The 21573-nt window shown below is 45.5% G+C and overlaps 1 protein-coding gene across 3 annotated transcripts in view; it reads left to right on the top strand.

Annotated features, from left to right (window-relative positions):
• WASF2 (WASP family member 2) overlaps positions 1-21068 on the top strand; it is a 40239-nt gene extending 19171 nt beyond the window's left edge. The window contains exons 1-9 of one of the 3 annotated variants that reach the window (XM_034753860.1): positions 962-1219; positions 1357-1510; positions 5565-5699; positions 6258-6411; positions 8445-8562; positions 10195-10325; positions 12415-12570; positions 15306-15817; positions 16347-21068. In XM_034753860.1, the coding sequence (XP_034609751.1) occupies positions 1381-1510; positions 5565-5699; positions 6258-6411; positions 8445-8562; positions 10195-10325; positions 12415-12570; positions 15306-15817; positions 16347-16501 (1491 nt within the window). In that variant the 5' untranslated portion in view covers positions 962-1219; positions 1357-1380 and the 3' untranslated portion in view covers positions 16502-21068. Of the gene's footprint in view, positions 1-961; positions 1220-1356; positions 1511-5564; positions 5700-6257; positions 6412-8444; positions 8563-10194; positions 10326-12414; positions 12571-15305; positions 15818-16346 lie in introns of those variants that run through there. The other 2 variants (XM_034753858.1, XM_034753859.1) reach the window with 2 other exon arrangements.
• Positions 21069-21573: the final 505 nt, after the last annotated feature.

Below are 21573 nucleotides of genomic sequence, written 5' to 3'. Positions count from 1 at the left end.
GAGAGAATACCCACTCCTTCTTTTTAACATCCTGGTAGAAAAGCATCCAGGAAGGACTCCTGGACCTCAAAGATAAGCTGCCAGCTGCCACAGACTATCAAAGGGTGGCTCAGAGTCAAGTGCAAACAGCTGGGTTTTTTTTGTTTTTTTTTTTAATGGTTCTTGGTTTGTTGCTGTGGGTGACAGGAAGCCATGTTCCCCAAGCTGTTAGCTTCCTGTTTTATTTTTACACCCATCCTGAGCAGATCAGCATGTCCATCACAAGGGGAGGCATCTGTTTCTATAGCACTGTTTCTCATCCGACCCAATATTAATCAAGAAGTTGGGCTATATTTGCTGTGGTGTTCGAAATTTTGGAGATCTTTCTAACTGCTTGTGCTGTGCTCCATTATTCAGGAGTTGAAGTTTTGTTTCTCTTTTGCAGGTAGGAGGTATAAGAATTAATCAGTTGCTTCAACAGTTAGGCATGTTGACAGTGGAGATTTTGCTGTTATAATGTACTGGGCAGGCAACAGACGCACATGCCACCATTTTCTGAAGGATAACTTTCAGAAGCTTTTGTGTTTTCTAAATTTTAGAAGAACTGGAAGTTGGGGTTGGAAGTTCCATCTCGCAGTGTGTAGTAAAATCAGTTTTGATGTCTTTCAGCATTGAGCTCTACCCCCCCGCCCCCATATCCTTATAAAGCTACCAATGTGATAAACTACTAACTCTAAAACAATGGGTCTGTAGAAAGTAGACCACGTGGGAATTTCCCACAAGGGAAGGGCACAGCCTGCAGGATGAAAAACAGTCACCAGAAAGTTTCCTGGTCAGCTGCAAGCCCTTCCTGTTGTCTCTTGTGAGCCTTCTCCGTCTGTGCTGTTGGTGAGGAGGGCTGGAGTGTACATGTCAGCGTATCTAGCATAACAAAAGTGCTAACTTCTGTTAACGTTCTTGGTTAGAAAATGGACATGTTAAAATGCTCCTATGGAAAGGTTCACAGTAGCTGTCGTTAGATGTTCTGCAATATTTGGTGAAGGAATGAGACTGTTCAGTGCAGCTGCATCAATGGGAAGGGTGGTGCAGGAACAGCAGTAATGTAAACAGTCCCTTGCTTGCTCAGCTAAGATGGGTAGTTTTCCTTTGCTGCCTGTACGCCTGAACCATCAGGTCGTCTTCTCCACTGCAAGCTGTAGAACAGTAGGATCTTTATTTTCAAAGAACCAGTTTTAGAAGGGTGAGGAGGGAAAAAGATGCCTTCTACATAAAGCTGTTTCAGAGCAGGAAAATGAACATGGTGGCTCTGGTGTGCCTGGAATTTGTGGGTGAGTAATCCTTTCCTGTTTCTTTTTTGGGTTGTTTTTCATCTTTCAGAGCACTGCCTGAAGCGGGTCCACCATGCCGTTAGTAACGAGGAACATTGAGCCAAGGCACCTGTGCCGTCAGACGTTGCCTAGCGTTAGGAGTGAGCTGGAATGCATGACCAACATCACCCTGGCAAATGTCATTCGACAGCTGGGCAGCCTGAGTGAGTACCACTGCGAGCCTGCATGCTGCCCTCAGGAGTCGTTAGTGCTCTTTATTTAGCTCCCTTTCTGTTCTTGTATTCCTATTTCTCCCCCATCTGCCTTCCCTGGGTGATGCTAAAATATTTCCCAAAGAAATCTCTAATGCTCATTTCCTGTCCTTCTCCCACCTCCTCCTCAACAAAAAGAAAATTGGAGAGGAGGAGAATGGAAGAGCTGCAGCAAAATTGGAGATGGAAGGATGAAGCATAATTCAGGGCTGTAAAATGGGAGGCTCTGAGTGGCCAGTACCTTTTCGGAGAAAGCACCTGTAATTGCACGCGCTATTAATTGTAGCTCAACTGTGTTTAAATCTATAATTGATCATTTTTAATGAAAGGTAATCAAAATGCACACACAGATTCTGGCCTGTTTGCCTGCGCTACATTTATTGCATTGCAAGCCTGAAAGTCCCCAATTCAGGCTAAGAGTTGCCTCTGGGATATTGGAGTTTGCAGGCCGCATGTTGGTACAGCGGTACAAATGGTTACCGCTGGTGGTTCGGCTCTCCAGTGAGTTGGCAGACAGCCTTATGAGGGGCAAAGTGAAAACATGGGCCCAAGCTTTATAACAGAAATAAATGGTAAGAATTGCTGTGCCTGTACCAGCTTCTTTTTTTCTCCATTTAAAACCTTCTGGATTCAAATTAATCCCCCTTTGCGCAATATTTGCTTCATTGGCCTTGAAATGAGACCTGCAAATGCTTTGAGAAACGGATTCATACTTATAGGTCCTAGAGTGAAATTAAACAATGCATCTCTGTTTCCTTCACAAGATAGACCCTTTCTCTTGTGCGGTGTGAACACTGGTGAGAGGATTCCAGGCACAGTAGTGAAAGCACATTGCTGTCACGAAAACCCCTGTGCTGCCTCCCAGTTCTCATCTGATACCAAAAGGCCTTGCGTTAAGTCTGTTGCTAAAAATATCAGTGTGCAGTCCTGGATAAGACCAGTCTACCCATCCATTGTCAATTGCCCCTCACTGTTCCATAGTTAGATGTGATTCCTGAGATGGTCACATAGCATAAGGGTTCTCTTAAAATCCATCCTGTGTGCATGAAATGAGGACGGCAAAGCTCTTTAAATCCCGAATACAGCGAGTAAACTGATCCAGATCCAAAAGGCATGCTGTGGGTTAGTGTGACAGAGCACCAGCGATATCCCTCAGGCTTAGACCTTCTTTGTGCATTTCACTATATTCAAAGCACCTCTGCTTATCCCTCAGAACAGAGAGTGGAGTGCTGGAAGCCAAATCCCAGCCTGGTTGCTTTATCAGGAGGGTACCAAGGGAGCCTCGCTCTGGGGTGTGGGGTGGACCAATCACAGACACAACCAGGAGTGCTGTTGGGGAAGCTCATGTGAGACAGACTGTTCGTATTGACACTCATGCGCATCACTGTGCATTTGAGGGTAATGGGGAGGGAGGGAAATAAAATTGAGCATCTTCTCCTGTCTGCATCCCCAGGGTTGAAGACAGAATTGTAAGTGCTTTGGTCTTTGGGCTAATTACTGAGGAATGTTGAGACCCAAATGACCAAGCTCCTCTCCTAGTTGTCTGTGCGTTATTTTGAAAATGGGAATATGCCATTTCTTCATGTGCTGAATACTGTAGTAATCCGAAGAGAGTTCAGTAAGTGACAGCAGACCTGTCAAGTGAATAATCAGCCATGCCTAGTACACCACAACCTCTTTACAAAGACACAAACATAAAACTTGTGCAGCATTCATATTCCAGTGAGTTTGCCCTTTGTTACTATGACAGCCGGTAGCACTTTGGAGAGGCAGTCTGTGCATTTCTGTTAATTCTGTGGAATCAGAGAAGCTAGAAATGGGAAAGGCCTATTAAATCAGTCTGTCTTCCTGCCAGTGCACGATAAAGATAATTTTGATTGTAATTTTTGCTCTTGAAGTAAAATCAATCAAGCAGCTAAATCCCTGAAAACTAATCTCTGCCCCCATCCAAAAATGTGCATGAAATACAAAGCATATGCTGGGTCCTCTACAGTAATGGTGTGTTGACAGTTATGCAATTAGAGGAATAAATATACACCCAAGCACAGAGACCAGTGCACATAACCGTGTTTGTATATTTAGAGTGTACGGCTCAACAACTGTTCCGTTTTTCCCAACATCTGTAGTCTTTTCCTTGTGAAATGCAGAAATGGGTTCCAGATCTCATTAAAAGGGAAACACATAACAACCTTGTTGTATGAGGTTATTGCTGTGAGGTCTGTCAAATTACATTACAGATGAACCTTCCCCCTCCTTTCATTGTGGCATCCTTTGTAAAATGTGTGAGTAGCTCTTATGGTGAGGTAGAACAGGGAGGATGCTTCATGAAAGCTGGTTACAATGAGATCTGTCTGACTCCTGTGTCTGAGGGAATGAATATCTTCTTATGAGTTAACACAGGGAAGCTGACAAGACGTGTCAGCAGGGCAAAGGTAGTGTCCCTGTATTAAAACCCCATACACCAAGGGAGGCAGAGGGAGGACTGTGTGCAACCTGCATAGAAAACATAGCCACGGGGCTAGGTTCTAGGACTCAGACACAGAGGTTTAGCACCCTGGTATAAAATGACTGCAGGGATAAGGGCTTGAGCTTGGAATTGCTTCAAAGTGCAGACTCTTTACTCATGTTCGTAGATGTCATGGAGACAGCTGCCCTTGAATGATCGCCTAACTTAGATGTATTTTTTCCCCTCCTTCCTTCTGGAATCAGCTGTTGGAAATGCAGTTTCCATTTTACCCATATGACTTGTGCTAAAAGCCAAGATTTTCAAAAAAAGGGCTCTAAAGTGACATCTTTATTTAGGCTCCTGACTGACTGACTGGGATTTTTCAAAAGTTCCCAGCACTTGACAGCCTCCACTGACTTCAAGGGGAGCTATTGGCTACTTGGTGCTCTTGAAAATCAGGCCATTTATTAGAAGCTTAACTTGGGGTTTCTGTTTCTGACAGTCTTGGCCATAAACGTTTAGATAGGCAGGATTCTGCACAAGACAAGGCGAGGGCAGATTCTGGTGGAGGAATAGTTAGGCGACTGGTATGGTGAGACTGCTGCGTCTTATGGTCAGTGTTGTCTCATTCTTTCCTTGTACTCCCCAGCTGTCTGAATTGCAAGTTCTTTGGGGCAGGACAAACGTTTTATGTTTTTACTGTGCCCGGCACAATGATCCATGGGTGGAGGCTTATCGGTGCTACCGCAGGGCAAAGAATTAATAGTAACATCATTTGTCTTGGTTGTTCACTGAGCAGTCTGAGGTTTTACAGAGGGATCATCACATTTAAGAAAGTCCAGAGAAAGTAGCAATCACTATTTATTTATATTTTTGATCTAGATAATCTTGAAAGCATCAGTCTTTCAGGTGCTGCTCTATCTGAAAGAACTCACGAGTCAGTACCCTTATCTATGAATGTCTATGACCCCTATGGCTTTAGGGTCAAGACTTGAATATACCATATAGTTCTAGAATACAATGAACTCTAAAATAGGTGCCAGTTACCCTTGAGGAGGCCTTACTGCAAGGCAGTGATTTATAATTTGGGAGCCTTTTGAGGTGCCATACAGCAATACAATCTAGTTATGTTTGGTTGTTAATAAACAGAACATCATGTAACCCTAAAGGGACTGCAAGCCAATCAGATGCAGGCTAATCCAGCATGCTGTCAAGTCGGCTGGTGTCGACCTGTGTTTATTACTTTATTCAAGACTTAAGAAGTATGCTTCAATTGTGTTTCATTGTTGTTTAAAGATCCCTTAGAAGGGTGTCATTTAGCTGGAGTGGTGCATTAACTCGCCCTTTATGCTAATATCTTGGGTGGTATCAACACTGCCAAACTTGAAAATAACAAATCTGGCTTTTGTAAAGGCTAGTAAATAGCTTGCTGATGCCAATGTGGAAGAAGCAGCAGAGGGTGTGTGTGGGGAGGGAGATCAGGAGAACTCAAGTATTAAGGGCTGGGGGTGGAAAGAATAATAGAGCTCCAAGAGTAATACAGCCCCTTGAATATTCCAGGTAAATTTGCAGAGGACATTTTTGGAGAGCTGTTTACTCAGGCCAACACCTTTGCCTTTCGGGTGAGCTCGCTAGTCGAGAGGGTCGACCGCTTGCAAGTCAAGGTCACTCAGCTGGATCCCAAAGAGGAAGAAGGTAATGGAGCGGAGCACAGCAGTTGCAGACCAAGCAGGCTAAAGATCCCCATCAAATCAGCAGAGCTCATGGGCTTGAAATGAGTTTGAAGCTGTGTGCGCTAGACACTCATGTGTTTTCCCCTTTCACTAACAGGGACTCTTTCCCCTACTGCCTTGAAAAACACTTTGCTAGTGACATGTGGAGTGATTCCAAACCACTCTGTTTCTGCTGGAGTTGGTCACTAGCCAGGCTCCATGTCCAGTGGCTGGCTATTCAGTGAATAGATTGGCAGCATGATTTTCACGCTGTGTTTACACTGAAATTTGAAACCACCTTAGCACCTTTCTTGCGAGCCATATTGAAACGGTTTCAGATCTCACTGTAGACAGGGTTGGAGTTTCTTTACACTTCTCAAGAGTATTGTGGGGGGGGGGGGGAAAGGAACCGAACCACAGAAAGTGCTGAGCGTGCTGAGAACTGTAACTGAAATCAAATGTGGCCACTTGGCCTTGTGTATCAATCACCTGGGTCGAACGGTCCTTCACTTTCTCTTTCCCTCGCTTTCCTCCTTCTTAGTGTCCCTACAAGGCATTAATACAAGGAAGGCCTTCAAAAGCTCCACCACTCAGGACCAGAAGCTCTTTGACAGAGACTCTCTCCCGGTGCCTGTCCTTGAAACATACGGCATCTGCAATACTCCACCACCTCTCAACATTCTCTCCCCTTACAGGTAATGCTGCAGCATCTCTTTAGCTCCTTTTTTCCCTTGTTGGGAACGTCTCCTCCACAGTTAGCTAAGAAAGGTCCTCACCCAAGGCCAGGGTCACAAACCACTTAATCAAGAAGCACTAGTCCCTAAGGGAAATGGAGTAACCTAACTAGAGTCCCTCGGGCATTCTCTGTTCTTTAGGTGGATTATTTGTAGTTTTGCTTCTGGGGATGCACAAATGAAGGTAGCTGAAAAATTACATAGTTATGTTATTGCTTTTGTGATGGTGCCTTAGGGAGACAAGTCTTGAATGGCACTGCATAACATTGCTAGGTGTTTTGTATATGATGTATTTTCTCATGCTTCTCTGTGTGATCTCATGGCCACTTTCCAAGAGCCTTCTTGGAAACTACAGGACATAAATTTGCATGTGGCATTGACCCAAATGGGTGCAGCAGACTCCTTTAGATTTTGAGCATTATCTGGTCTATTCCTGGTGTCAGGTGACTAACTCGGCTTAGATCCTGGCTGTTTAACCAGCATAAAGCCCTTCTCCTTAACGGTCTAGCCATGTTATGTCATCTTGTAGATCAGTGATATTTGGACTGAGGCTCGAGAGCTGCAATTGGTTCTTCAATTTGTTTCCTATGGCTTTTTCCAGCACATGATATTGAAACACTGTGAGATTTAATTATTAACCAATCAGGATGTTTTTACTATGTTGTTAACCAACTGTAGTTGATAAAATAATACTTGGTCAGTCATTTTGCTGTGAGAATATTATATATAAAAACAACTATTTCCTCCTCATACTGTTTAAATATGAATATATAGCACTATAGTAAATGAAACTATGAATTCACACAACTGTGGCTCTTTTGGGTAGCTCCTGAACCACTGAGGTCTGAGTGTCACTGCTGAAGATAGTTGTAGCTCAGGGGGTCGGAGTACGAATATTTTTTAGCCCACATCCGTAAATGTCTTTTGAACAGGTGAAAAGTAATTACAGATAGCTGGAGGCAGCTGTCTTCTGTGAGATGCGGCTGTACTGCAAAGTAGGAGGGCGTGCATGTGAATGCACGCTCCTGAGTTTCAAGGATGCTGCTGGTCTGACTTGGGGTTCCTGAAGTGGAGAATATTTTTCTGAAAAGACGGGTGGGTGGGTGGGGAGGGAAGGAACTTGCCGAAAAGTCCCAGTACATAATTGTGTAATATGTCTTGGAGGAAGTAGCAGGAGCCCGATCTGGTGGGTGGGGGTGGGCAGGATGGAGATTATCACTGAAAAGAACTCTGTTCAGCATTTGGAGGTGCGTGCACTCAGGCCTGTATCCATTGACGTTACTGTGGAGCGGGCTATCTGTAAAAGACAGATGGGGAGAGGAAGGATAGGAAGGGGCATGTGTAGAGAGAGGGTATGTTTCACAAAGGGGTGCGGGGACAGACATCTGCAGCTGTCTCTGTAATTGTTAGAGTGGCTGCTCAGTGGAGTTCTTGCACCGTACTTAAGGTACAGAAATCAAAACTATAGATCACCAAACCAGAGGAGAATCGTGGTGCAAGGCCTTGCAGGAGGAGTGGTCAGAGTTGCCCGGAGCCATGGCTCATCAGGCTGATGCGGTTAGGGCACATCAGTGTCATAGCCAGTGGTACACAAGGAAGTGATGTGGCCAGCATCACATCTGACTGCCCTAACCCAAGGCATCAGGTACCCTTTTGCAGCTGGGTGAACTGGAGGTGGCCTTTGAGCGTGAGATCAAGTGAAAGACAAACCCGCAATCTTCAGAATTATAATCAAGCGCTTTAACTATGCAGCCACGGCTGAGAAGCGGTGGTGACTTCAAATTAGGTGAGGTGTGGTGGTGGTTTTGAATGAGCGGGTGGAGTGGGTGGCTCCTCAAGGGCAGAGAGGCCTCTATTTGAAGGGGATGGAGAAAGAGTACAAAATGTTTGGCCTCTTGTTTCAGATCTATAGAAATTGACACCTGGTGGGTGTCTGAAATCTTTGGGCATCAGACAAGCACCTGACTGGCTCCTTGTGTGTGTTTCTATTCCAGGGATGATGGCAAAGAGGCACTCAAATTCTACACAGACCCTTCATACTTCTTTGACCTTTGGAAAGAGAAAATGCTCCAGGACACCAAGGATATCATGAAAGAAAAGCGGAAGCACAGGGTGAGGGGATGGGGTATCGCTGCTGCATTCTAGCAAAGAAATAGTAGATAAGACAAGGTAGGAGGGAAAGACAGAGACTCATAGGAGACAGTTTCTCTTCAAAATCCAAGTTATCACTTTCACTTGGGTTCTTTAGAGGGGATATGGTCCAGTTTAAAATTATACTTTTAAAAAAAATTCCTTGTTGCCTGTTACTATTATCCTTGCTGATTAAGATGGAGAGATTTTAAAAATCTGTTCTGAATTTCACACAGTTTGAATGGTGACACTAGTTCATTTTGTAGCTTTGTACCATCTGTTTCCTGGCGTTCGATGCATTAGCACAGTAAGTGCTGTCTTTTGGGTGTCAATGGCAACCTTAGACCCTCTTCAGTACTCTTGCAGTATCTCGCAGGCATCTCTGCTCAGTAGTCAAGCACCCTGTTTATTACCTTTGGTACGCTTTGATGTAACCGGAATATCATCACCAGTCCCTTTGAAGGAAACAAGGGATTAAGTTTAAAAATCCAGTTACACTTTAACGTATGGAAATGTTTAAGCCATGTAAAACTACAAAAACAAAAAAAACCCACCACCACGCTGGCCCAATTGCTGCACTTGAGTGTCCTTTTAACATTAGTGAATTACAAGGCAAATTACATTATAAAAGGATTCATTTACTATACCTGCAAGGTTTAGTTTGGGGAAATCTGACTTACATTTTAAGTGATTGTAACATCAGATCTCAAAGTAGATCATGACCTTCCAGTCGGAGTATAAGAGAGAGTTTTGGCCTATTGGAATCCTTGGAATGGGGTTGGTTTTAGCCCAGTTTGTTGTGGGCAGGTTTCCGCCTAACAAAAACCCTACTTACCAGTTGCTATTAACTGGCTTCCTTTTGGAAGCCTCAACATAAAGACCAAAGACGCAAGAGAGGCTTGTCGACATTGTAAGTTGCTGTGCAGCAAGCCAGGGTGGGACTCTTGCTGCGCAGTAACGTCCCATGTTGATATTGTGGCACTCCGGGACTTTCATTGCACTGTAGCAGTTTCCACATGGGGCATTACTAGGTGGCAAGCTGGTGCGCTATAGATGCACACCTTGGCTTGGTGCACAGTAATGTGCCGTTTAGGCAAGCCCTAGGCTTGGGAAACTGATCTGCCCTTCCACTCCAGAAAAGATCTTTCCTGGCCATAATTGCGGCACACTGGTTGGAGCACAGGGCGGAGGGAGTTCATACCTGTGCTACTCCCTGTGCAGTAGCTGCTCTGTAGATAGAGGCTGTTAGTATCTCGGTCTGAGGGCTTGTCTAGATAAACAGTGCGCAGCAAGATGGGGTGTAAATCTACCTCACACAAACCTGCCCTGCACCAATGGTTCACATGGACATATAGTGCCCAGCTGGCTAGTTCAAGGTAGATTGATGCCCCATCTTGCCACACATTAACTGTTCATATAGACAAATCTGGATCCTTCCACCAGTACTAAATTCACTCTACTGCAGTCTCAAAGAATCCCAAGATTTTTGTAATCTCTTTAAATGTTAGTTGGCCCTATCTCTACTCCTCCCCTCCCAGGGAGCTGAAATAAGGACAGACTAAACCCAAACAAGTTTGAAGTTCTAATGGGTCTTTCTTTCCTTTTCTTCTCTAGAAAGAGAAGAAGGATAATCCCAACCGAGGGAACGTGAATCCGCGGAAAATCAAAACCCGAAAAGAGGAGTGGGAGAAATTGAAAATGGGACAGGAGTTTGTTGAGTCAAAAGACAGACAAGGACCTGCTGGGTAAGTGAATCTGGCTATTTATTCAGCTCTCCGTGAAGGGGAAGCAGTCTGGCATTGTTGGTGGTAATGCAATTCACCCTGCTCTGCAGTTTCTCCGGATCTGCTGTGCAGTGTGGATCGATATCACCACTAATCAGATTCTCTAAGGTAAATCTGTCTGTTGATTTAAAACTTGCAAAATAAATCAAGAATCTAAACAGTTTAAACAAGGTGACGCAAGTGGTCTTCAGAAACACATCTTCTGCTCTCAGCTCCCCTATCCCACAGATGCAGAAATGTCATGGACTTAGTCCCTTTACCCCATCATCACTCATCCCTTTACAGCTGGGTCACCAGTTTTTCTGGCCCAGAACAGTATTAGCAAGGGCCAGAAACAGTGCATTTGAGCATGGGGATGTGGTATAGAAGGAGTGCAGACTCCGTGGCATGCTTCCAAACCCACAGAAGCTCTTCTGAGCATGCTTCATAGGCATCAGGCTTTCCTGGGGTTCAGGGAGGGTTGTTCCCCACCACAAGAAATCAGCAGGTAAGGTGATGCTGACCTTTCTCTCCCAAGTTCTCACAGCAGCGCTCAATGCGTTAGTGACATAATTTTAGTAGCCTTTGTCTCCTTGTAGTTATGGGCTGAATTAATATAGTAGCCTCTCCTGGTGAGGAAAGCCGTGAGTAGGGCAGGCAGATGTTCCCAAAGCTGCTTTGTGTCAGTTTCTTTTCACACAAAGAAAGGGCTCTCTTAACCTTTGGTGGTGGGGCACCGGTTCTATTACAGATTTTTCATAAGCCACGCTTCGTGGTTCAAAATTTAGGATTTTTCTCCTCCCATCCAAGTTTTTTCAGCTACCGATCTCTCTTCAGTGCCTCCTATTCAGGGTTTAATTTAACTTTTGACACCAGTCTGGCGGGAAGCAAACTGAATTCCCAAAATGCGCTTCCCAATATGCTCTTTTCTTGCCATTTGTGGCTCTTTTCACTTAAGAAAATCTTTATTTTTAATCACACATTTTAGATTTAAAAATAAAACCTGCTTTTCTTTTAATAGCCGAGGCAGTTGACTTGAGGCCAGGCAGGAGGAATCTGACTGCACGACAGCAGCTTTTCCTTGCTTTCACTATTTCCACTACAAATTCTCACATGCATTTTAGTTCGCTGTAGATTCTGATATGAGGCTTGAACAGTGTTTATTTTTGTTTCACTGCTTCGGGTGATCTTACTCTACTGTCAAACTTGGGGCTGGCCCAAACAAAACACTGCATGTTTCAACTTTGGATACTTTGAACTTTGCTTACGACTGCATCCGCAGCGTGCTAGGTGCTTTCCGGACATGCAGGAGGTGATAGCCTTTGCCCTAATGAGCACATGGTTACATTAGGACTTTTATGCTGCCATGGAGAGTATGCGAGGTCAATGAGACCTGACAAATCCGGTTTTTGCCCATAATCCAGCTTTAAGAGCAAGCTTTTACCAACCCTAAAACTAACAGAAATATTTGTTTTGTTTTAAAAAACACAAATATTCTCTTGCAGTGTTGGCAACCCACGCACTGAATTACTGTGCTGATGCGTAAAAACCTGAAAATAAACTTGTCTAGATACTAACAATAAACCAGAGTGAGAATAACTAGTCAACTTCCATTGTCCAGACTGAGAGAGACCGAGAATAAACAGCCATAATGAGTGAAAGTGAATTTTAAATGTCTAAAAATCTAAACAATTTCTAGTCGTCTAAAATGCTTCAAGAAACGTAGATCAGGAAACATTTTATGTACAAATACATGATTTGGAGCCACATGGTGTTCCTTTTAAATTAATGATTTCTATTACAGTAGCGTATAGAGGTGCAAATTGTGACTAGGGGTCCATTATGCTGGGCTTTTAACAGAATATGAGACATTCCTGCTAGAAGAGCTCACAGTCTGAGTTTTGGAGTGAGGCACTTCGGCATGATTCTAATAACTAGGCTATTTGTGATAAAGCAGCCTGCGTGGCTGTAGTCCTGGTTTTGTTTCCCTGACGCTCCGTGCTGGAGATGCTCTTTTTGGAGGTGAGGAGGAAATTGGGTATCGCTGTTCCATTGTTGTTTTTCATTTTAGATATCCCTCTAATGTGGTGTATCAGAATGGCAGCATTGGCTCAGATGAGAGCATGGAAATGAACTACTATCCACCACCACCGCAGTCTGATTCTATCTCCCCACCATCTCCATCCTACCCAGAGGACAACCTGCCTCCACCACCCTTGGATTTTAGGTAATCCTCCGGGACCCATTCGGCCACAGAGAAATAGTAGGTGGTGCAAAGTGATGGAGTTAGCTGGTCTAGTGAAACCACTAACATAAGTAGAGTATTGAGACCTGAGTGAACCCGTCTGTCGGTAAAGTGTACAAAGCTTATGACCTTTCCTTAATGTTTAGATTCGGTTAACGTAAGTAAGGCCTAGTCTTCACTTACCGGCTGGTCCGGCGGCACGCCATCGATGTTCTGGGATCGATTTATCGCGTCTGGTTAAGACGCGGTAAATCGATCCCGGATCGATCCCGGAAGTGCTCACAGTCTGCGCCGGTACTCCAGCTCGCCGAGAGGAGTACGCGGCATCGACGGGGGGAGACTTCCGGCCACGTCTGGACCGTGGTAAGTTCGGACTAAGGTACTTCGAATTCAGCTACGTTATTAATGTAGCTGAATTTGCGTACCTTAGTCCGAAGTCCGGACTAAGTGGGGACCAGGCCTTGGAGTCATAGTGAGAGAACACCCATCAGTATAGAGTTTAAGGCTAGAAGGGACCACCAGATCATCTAGTCTTACCTTGTGTACAACACAGGCCACCAATACCCTCCAGCACCCACACACACAACCCAATAACCAAACTTAAATCCCACAGGAGACTACGCTCTTACAAGCCACAGGCAGAGAATAGGAAGGACCAAGATGCACCAGTGCCCAAGGGACCCTCCCCCCCCCAAAAGGCAGGGAATTGATTAAGTGAGAGATACCAAATGATCCTGGCAGCGTGTGTGAGTGGGTCGCTGCAGAGGAAGGCAAAAAAACCCCAAGGTCACTGCCAATCTAACCTGAGGGAAAATTCCTTCCCAGTCCCACATATGGTGATCAGTTAGACCCTAAGCATGTGAGTAAGAACCAGCCAACCAAGGACCTTGGAGCGAAAACGCTCACTGCCACCTCAGAACCTGGCCCTTCCTGTCCAACATCTGGGCCGTACCTGATGCTTCAGAGGAAGGAGATTAAAAAACGCCCCAGAACATGTTTTGGAAGGGGAGGGGAATCCCTTCCTGAACACTGCAGGTGACTGGCTGAAACCCTGAACCATGAGCTTTTAGGAACATAGGACATAAACTGGAAGCGAGCTCCAGGGCTGCTAACCCTGCCCCCTACTATCACAAGCAACCCCATCAGACAATCATACTCTTAAATTTGTCCAGCTCTCTCTTAAAATTAATGCCCCAAACTTCCCATAATGCCCTGCATAACAGGAGAGCATTATCCCACTTTTCTTACTCTGTGAATTCTCCACATGTATACTTACTATGCTGAAGCGCCCATCCTCGTAGAATCAGGGTTCCATTAGACAATCTTGGCCCAGTTTTGGGTGTCCAATTGATCTGTCTCCCTCTTCAAATACAAATGCTTGAGAGCATGTGGTCCTGCATCCCCAACAGCACTCTGCACAGAAACAGTCCCTGTTACTGGGTTCACCACTTTCCCCTCTGATCTTTGCAAATGCAAGGTGTAGGTGCTCTGAGACCTCATAGTTCGAGTTCTTGGAGTCCTAGCGTCTCCTACAAGGTCTAGAGCATCCTCATATCCCAGAGACATCAATGTTCTGCAGGATCAGGTCCATTACACACCAATTCCAGAATGGCCTGATATTGGCTCAAGTCACTGAGGTCTAAACTAGAGTTTCTTTTAAATAGTAGGAACCAGAAAAGTGTGGCAAAAGTAAATATATAGAGGGACTAGGTGACTGACAAATGCTATACTACTAGCTTGACTAAAACGTATCAAAAGGCAACGTAGCTTGTGAGTTTGAGTTTCAAATACAATCTGTCAGCCTGAGACAGGCACTCCTTCCTGCAGCAGCTCTCTAGGTGACAGTGGAGATGGGTGATTCAGATAAAACTTGTCCTGGTTTATGCAGTGACTTAAAGGCATGGCTGCCCCCTGAATCTCTTATTTGAGAAAAAAGGTGGAGGTAAATCAACCCTTCATTATAAAACGACCAATAGTCTCCATGGTGTATCAGATGAACACCATAGGGAGTATGTTAGATTTGCTAGGTTTTGAGGCGAAAGCATTCTGTTTGCTAGCATTCAATGTAAGCTAGTAACATAGCACTTTCTGGGCACTAGTGTTTCCTGCGAATGGAAAGTTTATGCAGCCATTTATGAATCCATATTTCCCTTCAGTGTGTATTGGATCCCGTTACCCTTTTTCCCCTAGACCCTTGACAAGAGGTGACAAATCATCGCCAGTGCTGCAGTAAAGAATCAGTGAATGGGTCTATACCCATCTGTGTTAATAGCATACGAACTTGCATAGCACAGAAAACAAGAACGAACGATAGACATCCCTGCTTAGCAGCTGAATGGCTACAGAATGGCTGGTGTTGCGCTAGAAGGTTCTGAGCTGAGAGGGCAGTCTGGCCTCCGGCAGAGAGAGATTTGGTGTTTGGCTCGTACAGTGTACTGTTACTGTGTTGGCTGGTGGGACGGCTGATAGCGTTTCTCTCAGCTGCAGTGTCAGCTGTCAGTTGTTCTGTTCTCTAGCCAAGAGTAATGCAGCAGGATAGTCCGCACTGGGGCCCTGGGGAATTTCAGTAAAAACTGGGAGTTGGAGGTGATAGCTGGACAAAATCCTCTCTCATTGCCCCAAAACTGAGTTTATATAATCTGATCGGAGCTCGAAGCTAACGGTATTCTTTCTCTTTCTGCCCCCACCCCCAATATTACTCTTTTCTCCTGCAACAGCTACCCAGTAGACAACCAAAGAGGTTCTGGTTCTGGAGGACAAAAAAGATCCAGCCTGGTCAGTCCAAGCCATCCTCCACCAGCTCCTCCAGTTGGATCCCCATCCAGTGCCAGGCCTGGCTTTGCTCCACCTCCTGCTCCTCCCCCCCCACCACCAGTGTCAGGAATTCCCCCGCCACCTCCTCCTGTAGGATTTCCAAATTCAGGGATGCCGTCGCCACCATCTCCATCCTCCTTCCCTCCTCACCCCGAGTTTTCTGCCCCTCCTCCGCCATCACCTCCAGCAGCAGAATACTTCGCTGTGCCTCCACCACCGTCACCTGGGCCAACCGATGGTGCGCCTCCCCCTCCTCCACCTCCTCCCCCTCCTGGTCCCCCACCTGTGCCTTCCAGTGGCATGGATGGTGCACCAGCTCCACTTCTGCCTCCAGACTCCTCAGCCTCCAAGCCAAAATCTTCCTTGCCTCCTGTTACTGATGCCAGAAGTGACTTGCTTTCAGCTATCCGTCAAGGTAAGCCCTGGCTGTGATTTTTATGTATCCTCTTTCCCATAAGCCTAGTTACTGTTTCTTCTGAGGGAAGTTCCAGGGCCCAGGATCCATCCCATGGGCAGCACTGCTGCTGGCTTGCTCCTTGTGACACACGCCTACTGTGGATGATCTAACCCAAAGAGAATCTCCACACCCCGTTTCACCCCAATGAGGGTGCCCTCTAGTTTTAAACCTTTGCAGGTTGCCCCACAAGAATCAATGCAGCTCCCAAGCTGCAGTCAAACTGCCTTTAGAGCAGCAACACATAGCGCTTGGGCGGAGTGTGGGAAGCCAGCTCCTCTGGCTTCCTCCAGTCGCCCTTGCTCCAAACCTATCCAGGCTGGTCAGTGGTTTGACCTGTGTGCCCCCTTCTGTGCAGTCGTTGTGCCAGTCTGGCCCGGCGCAATCCAGGCATTGATCAGAGCACAGCATTGGAGCAACAGTTCTCTGTAGACTCCGTGAAATCTCCAGCCGTTGAGTGACCACCTCTCTGCCTTCTTCCCCTTGCCAGGCTTCCAGCTCCGCAAGGTGGAGGAACAGCGGGAACAGGAGAAGCGGGACGTTGGGGGCAATGACGTGGCAACGATCCTCTCTCGCCGCATCGCTGTGGAATACAGCGACTCCGAGGATGATTCTTCGGAGTTTGGCGACGACTGGTCTGATTAACCATGGTCCTGCTCCCCGGGCTCCTCCTCGCTAGCCTGGCCCTTTTCTTAAAGAGCCAAGTACTTCCTAGGTTGCCAAAGCCTTTTAGCTTTTCCTGTCTCCTCCAGTAACCGAAGATGTACCAAGGGGTTTCAGCAAATCACCATTGGCTTTGGCAAGACTTGCACTCGCCTTTCCAAAAGGTCTCCTGCGAGATGCTGTGGGTTGCAATGTTGTTTTCCAGCAGGAGGGGGAGTGGTGCTTGCTCATTAAAGGAAACTTAAACTACCAGATTTGCAATGCCACAGAACAAAGCACGGTTAAAGATCCTTTGGGATGGATGTTTGTTTTTTTTTAAAGTTAAAAATCAGTGACCCTATTGCAGCCAAAAGGCTCTTCAGAAGGGTGTTTTAAGCTGGTTTTCTCATTGCAGCAGCATATAGGATATAGTGGATATAACTCTCTTCCTCTCCAGTTAATATTGGGAGTAGTGCTAGAAAATGGGCTTAAAATGGCTCTTCTAGTGCATCCCATTATTAAATAACCCTTGGAACAATCCTTTTTTTTTTTTTTTTTTTTTTTTTTTGGTGATGGAAGCATCATTTTTCCAGCATTTCAAAACTAACCTGCCTAAAAGGCTCTCTCAAGCTGTGGGGTTGCAGGGTGCACTACATGGAAACCTGGGGGTTAGGTTTTCTTTAAAAGCTGCCTCTACATCCTCCAATAGCCTGGTTTGTGCCTCCACCACTGCTGAAGGAGGCTGAACTAAGAGACACAGCCTTAGCAAAATGCTAACCTGGCTGGCTGCGTGCTCCGGGGGTGCAGGGCCATTACCAAGTCAGGAAGTTTCCCTGCTGCTACTGGTGTGCTGTGGGAAGTAAACAGTGACAGCTGGGGCTTGCTAGGTTCTGCTGTGCTGGGAAGGTTTTCATCTGTTACCTAGTGAGCTCCGCAGTGTGTCTAGAGCAGGAGATGTAACCAGCGGTATTGGGTGGGAAGAGGCGAGCTCTGAGCACCAAATAGGCCTCAGGCCCATTTGGCGTTCAGTGTGTCTACAATTCACTTACCAGCCAGGGCAAGGAGGCGAAGCATCAGGGTCTCGTTTGGCCTATTCAGGGCAGCACTTTGGTCAGTTTGAATACAGGTGCTTTTCATTGGGGTTGATGGTGCACTTTATGCAGGGAATTGAGCAGCAGAAAATGCCAGTATTTAGCCTATGCTGCTGTCTCCTATCCTGGGGGAGAGGCTTACATGTTGCAGGGTCTCTCTGTGGACTGAGTCAGCCATCGGTAACATTACATCTAGCCCATATTCGTGGTTTTCCATTCCTTCACATCCATAGTCCAGTAGTTAATTCTCAGAAAAGGTTGTATATTCTCCTTTACCAGATAAACTTACAAATTCCTGATATGATCCCAGAGATGCATTACAGGTTGGGGTGGAAATGGGGATTTTAGATTAGCTCACTTAGGTTTTATTGTTTTTATTACCTTTTAAAGTTGAGTGCAAGCACCTCCAACAGGATAGATACAAAGCCCTCTGTGTAGCAGGTGCTTGTTTAATATCTTATCTGGGCTTGACTGTCCAAGTCTCCGTCAGTGTGACATAAAAGAACAATTCTTAAGTTTTTCACAGAGATCACAGCCCATGTGATTCATGGATCCAACTATGGTGGGAGGGACAATGCAGCTCTGCCTTTACTTTTCTAAAGTATTTTGCCAACATGTGCCTCTCCTTCCCTTCCCTCTCACTTGCCTTATTACTGCTTTTGTGTATCAAAACAAAGATTTCACTAATACATGGGACACCAGATACAGCCAGAGGTTACCATATTGCCAGAAAATAAACCCTCTTGGGTTTGTTTTTTTTAGTGTTTAAATTTTCACTTTTCTGGATTCTTGCTATTTTCTTGAATATCTTTCCCTTTTTTAACGGTTGAAAGAGAATAAATGAAGTGGCCTAGATCTTAGGTTTCTCTAGAGGCTGGGGACCACGTTTTTAGGTGCAGGTTTTGTCATGTTCCAGTTTGACCGTAAAGCACCAGTGAGGTTAATTTATTAAACCTCTGCACTGCTATATTTGGCAGCAAGCCAAGTGGGTAAGGTAGACTCCTAAGAGGGCATAGGGCTGGTCTTCATTATGGGGAGATTGATGCTACTGCAGTCGATGCAGCAGGGGTTGATTTAGCGGGTCTAGTGAAGACCATAAAGACACTAAATCGACGGCAGAGCACTCTCCAGTTGACCCTGGTACTCCAGGTATCCGAGAAGAGTAAGGGAAGTTGACCGGAGAGCGTCTCCTGTCGCTGCAGCACAGTGAAGACACCAGGGTAAGTTGACCTAAGCTATGTCGACCTAAGCTTCGTTATTCACGTAGCTGGAGTAGCGTAACTTAGGTCGACTTACTCCCCCCATAGTGAAGTCAAGCCCATAGGCAGTGAAACTGACACTACTTTCTGATGGGACAAGAACATGTCAGCAATGTTAGTTCCAATCCTCCAGCGCCAATAAGCCATAATGCACTCCAAGGCACTGGAAATTAGGAACATAAAAATGCCAAACTTGGGTTCTTTTTAAATTGCTTTGGCTCCACCTGGCCCCATTTCATGAAGGGGAAGCTAATACTCCTTTCATTCAAAGCTTTGAAAGGGGTGATATCCCTTGTAACCTTAAATGGACAATCCATCTGTGTGCAAGCCACCAGTTGGATTGTGGAGAAAGAGGGTTGGTGCCAGATGGTTCTGTGACCAGTCTCCTGGCTCTGCGCGGTGTTCTTAACATCGATGCAATAAAGCCTGTCCCTTTGTCCTGGGTGGCCATAAAGAAGCAATGCCCACTTATGCTGATCAGCGATCCCATCAATAGAAGGAACCATTTTTTCTTTATGCAAGTCTAGTTTAAAAACAATTCTGCTTTTAAAGTCATTGGGGTCCTCAGGAGCGGATCTAAAACATTGGTCCTCAACCTGGGGGGGATAGTGGGAGGGGAAGAAAATAGGTGCCAAGAACAACCTCTCTGCAAGATGGTTGTACCCAAATGGCTCTAACTGTAGGGCTGCCACCCATTCATGCAAGGGACACGTGCTTGGCTGAACAGCCTCCTGGCCACTTTGTTGGTTTAGCGTGGCCTTAGCTAATTTAGTATGACCATAGGTACATTCCAAACAGCACAGTGGAGGGAGCTGCCAGTGTTTAACAAATCTGGGGATGAGAATAAGAGGCTGCTTTTTAAAAAAAATAGGTGTTCAGGCACGCCTTTGTATTTCTGTCCAGTCTAACCCAGGTTACGGGGTATGCAAATCCAGTGCAGCCATCTAGCCAGTGCTTATATTGGGAGTCATTTGCCATTGGATCTGCTTACTCGCGCTGTCACTTCACAGAGCATGTTTGAACAGGTCGGGTTGTCTTTCCTTTCTGATCCTGGTTCAGTATTCTCTCTCTCTCTCTCTTCTCAGCTGCAGTGCCTGGCTGCTTCTCTCAGCATTCTCCCCTCCCCCCCCACACACACTTGCGCATAGGGTATGCCTACTACGGCTTTCCAGGGCTCAGCCTGGGGGCTCATCTGCAGTCAGTGACCTTCACTGATTCTCCTCTCCTTATCAGTCACAGTGCGGCAGATCAGATCCAAGGAAGAGGCTCTAGAAAGTCCCAAATGGCCAAGAAACTGTAAAGTATAAAACTTCATGAGAAAGAGAATTGCAGTCCACGGACTTCTTAAATATGCCTGCTTTAAAAGTACCTGTCCTGGATGGGTCAAGCCCATCTCATACCTGGCCTGGGTCAGGTTTTCTGTCTCTCTCTTGTTCTTTTACAAAGCCTTGAAGTGGGAGGTGAATCAGATTTTATTACTGTATTAACGTTATTCCTTTTGATTCATTTTAGAAACTAACCAATTTTTTCCCTGTCTAGAATGATGTAGAACTAGAAAAGCCATAATGCTTCTGAAGTGCCTTATTTCCTATATGATATAAATATATTTATAAGAATAATTATTCCATTTGTAACCTGGGGGTCGACTCTCTGCAAAGGTTGTGTTGGTGGGGAAGAGATGCACCATGTCTTATAAGGAGCCAAATGAGTCTTGCGGTGTCAAAGGAAAAGGGGTGCGGGAGAGGATTCTCTGGGTTGTGAGCAGTGGGGTTACGCCCTTTCAGACCAAAGGAACGCAGAGAAGTATCAAAAACTAAACCCTGTTAAAGTCTCACCAGCAAAACACTGTATGTCTTTGGCATCGAGGTTAACAACTTGTTTTACCCCACAGAGTGAATATTGACAGCCAGATTCTGTTTTGTTACGCCCGTGTAACTCAGGAGTAACACCACTGGCTTCAGTGGAGTCGTTCTACCTTTACACCTATGTCTCTGAATTCAGAATCTGGCCTTCTCTGTTTTTTCTAGTAGTGCCTGTTTTCTATTTTCCTGTCAGGTGCTGTTTAGCCAAGTTTTCATACTGCTTTTTTATAGTCTCTTCTCCCCTCTCCCCCGATGAAGATCCTTATTTGCAATTTTTGTAATGTACATGTAAAAATCTTCCTTTTTTAAAAATGTAAACTTTAAGAAAAATCTTGATAAAACCTTTCTATCCAATCAACACCTGTGTTCATGTCACTTTGGAGTCCGGGGCTAACAGGTTGGGAATGATGCCTCTGGGTGATAGAGGGTAAAGATCCGACCCTTCTGTTATGGCCTTGAGGATGGCGGTCCCATGAGAGATTGGTTTTGAGAAGTTCGTATTGTGACTGTTTGAGACGGCTTGGGAGTTACCAACAAACTGGCAAAACCAAACTGTGTGACTACGATTGCCACCAATACCCAGCTGCCACGACTCGTTTATCTTTACCTAGAAGTTTCCCAGCCCAGGAATAGAACAGGAGTATCAGAATATGGGTGATGGCGTGTTAACGCCTCATGTCTGTATAGCCAAAGTGTCCTGTGATGTGTCCCTTTAAGGCCATTGTATTGTAACCTGAGGAGCCCAGCAGTGCTGGAGCTTGGAGTCTGGAGCCAAGTGTGTGAGCTGTGTTAATAAGAGCATTAAACCTGTCTCTGGTTTAATGAGTTTACAGATTCCAGAGCGCTTTGCAAACACTATACGT

The sequence above is a fragment of the Trachemys scripta genome, chromosome 20 (assembly GCF_013100865.1).
Source record: "Trachemys scripta elegans isolate TJP31775 chromosome 20, CAS_Tse_1.0, whole genome shotgun sequence".
In the NCBI taxonomy this organism is placed as follows: domain Eukaryota; kingdom Metazoa; phylum Chordata; order Testudines; family Emydidae; genus Trachemys; species Trachemys scripta.
The sequence above is the reverse complement of the archived record's forward strand: the minus strand, read 5'-3'. Positions and strand labels throughout refer to the sequence as shown.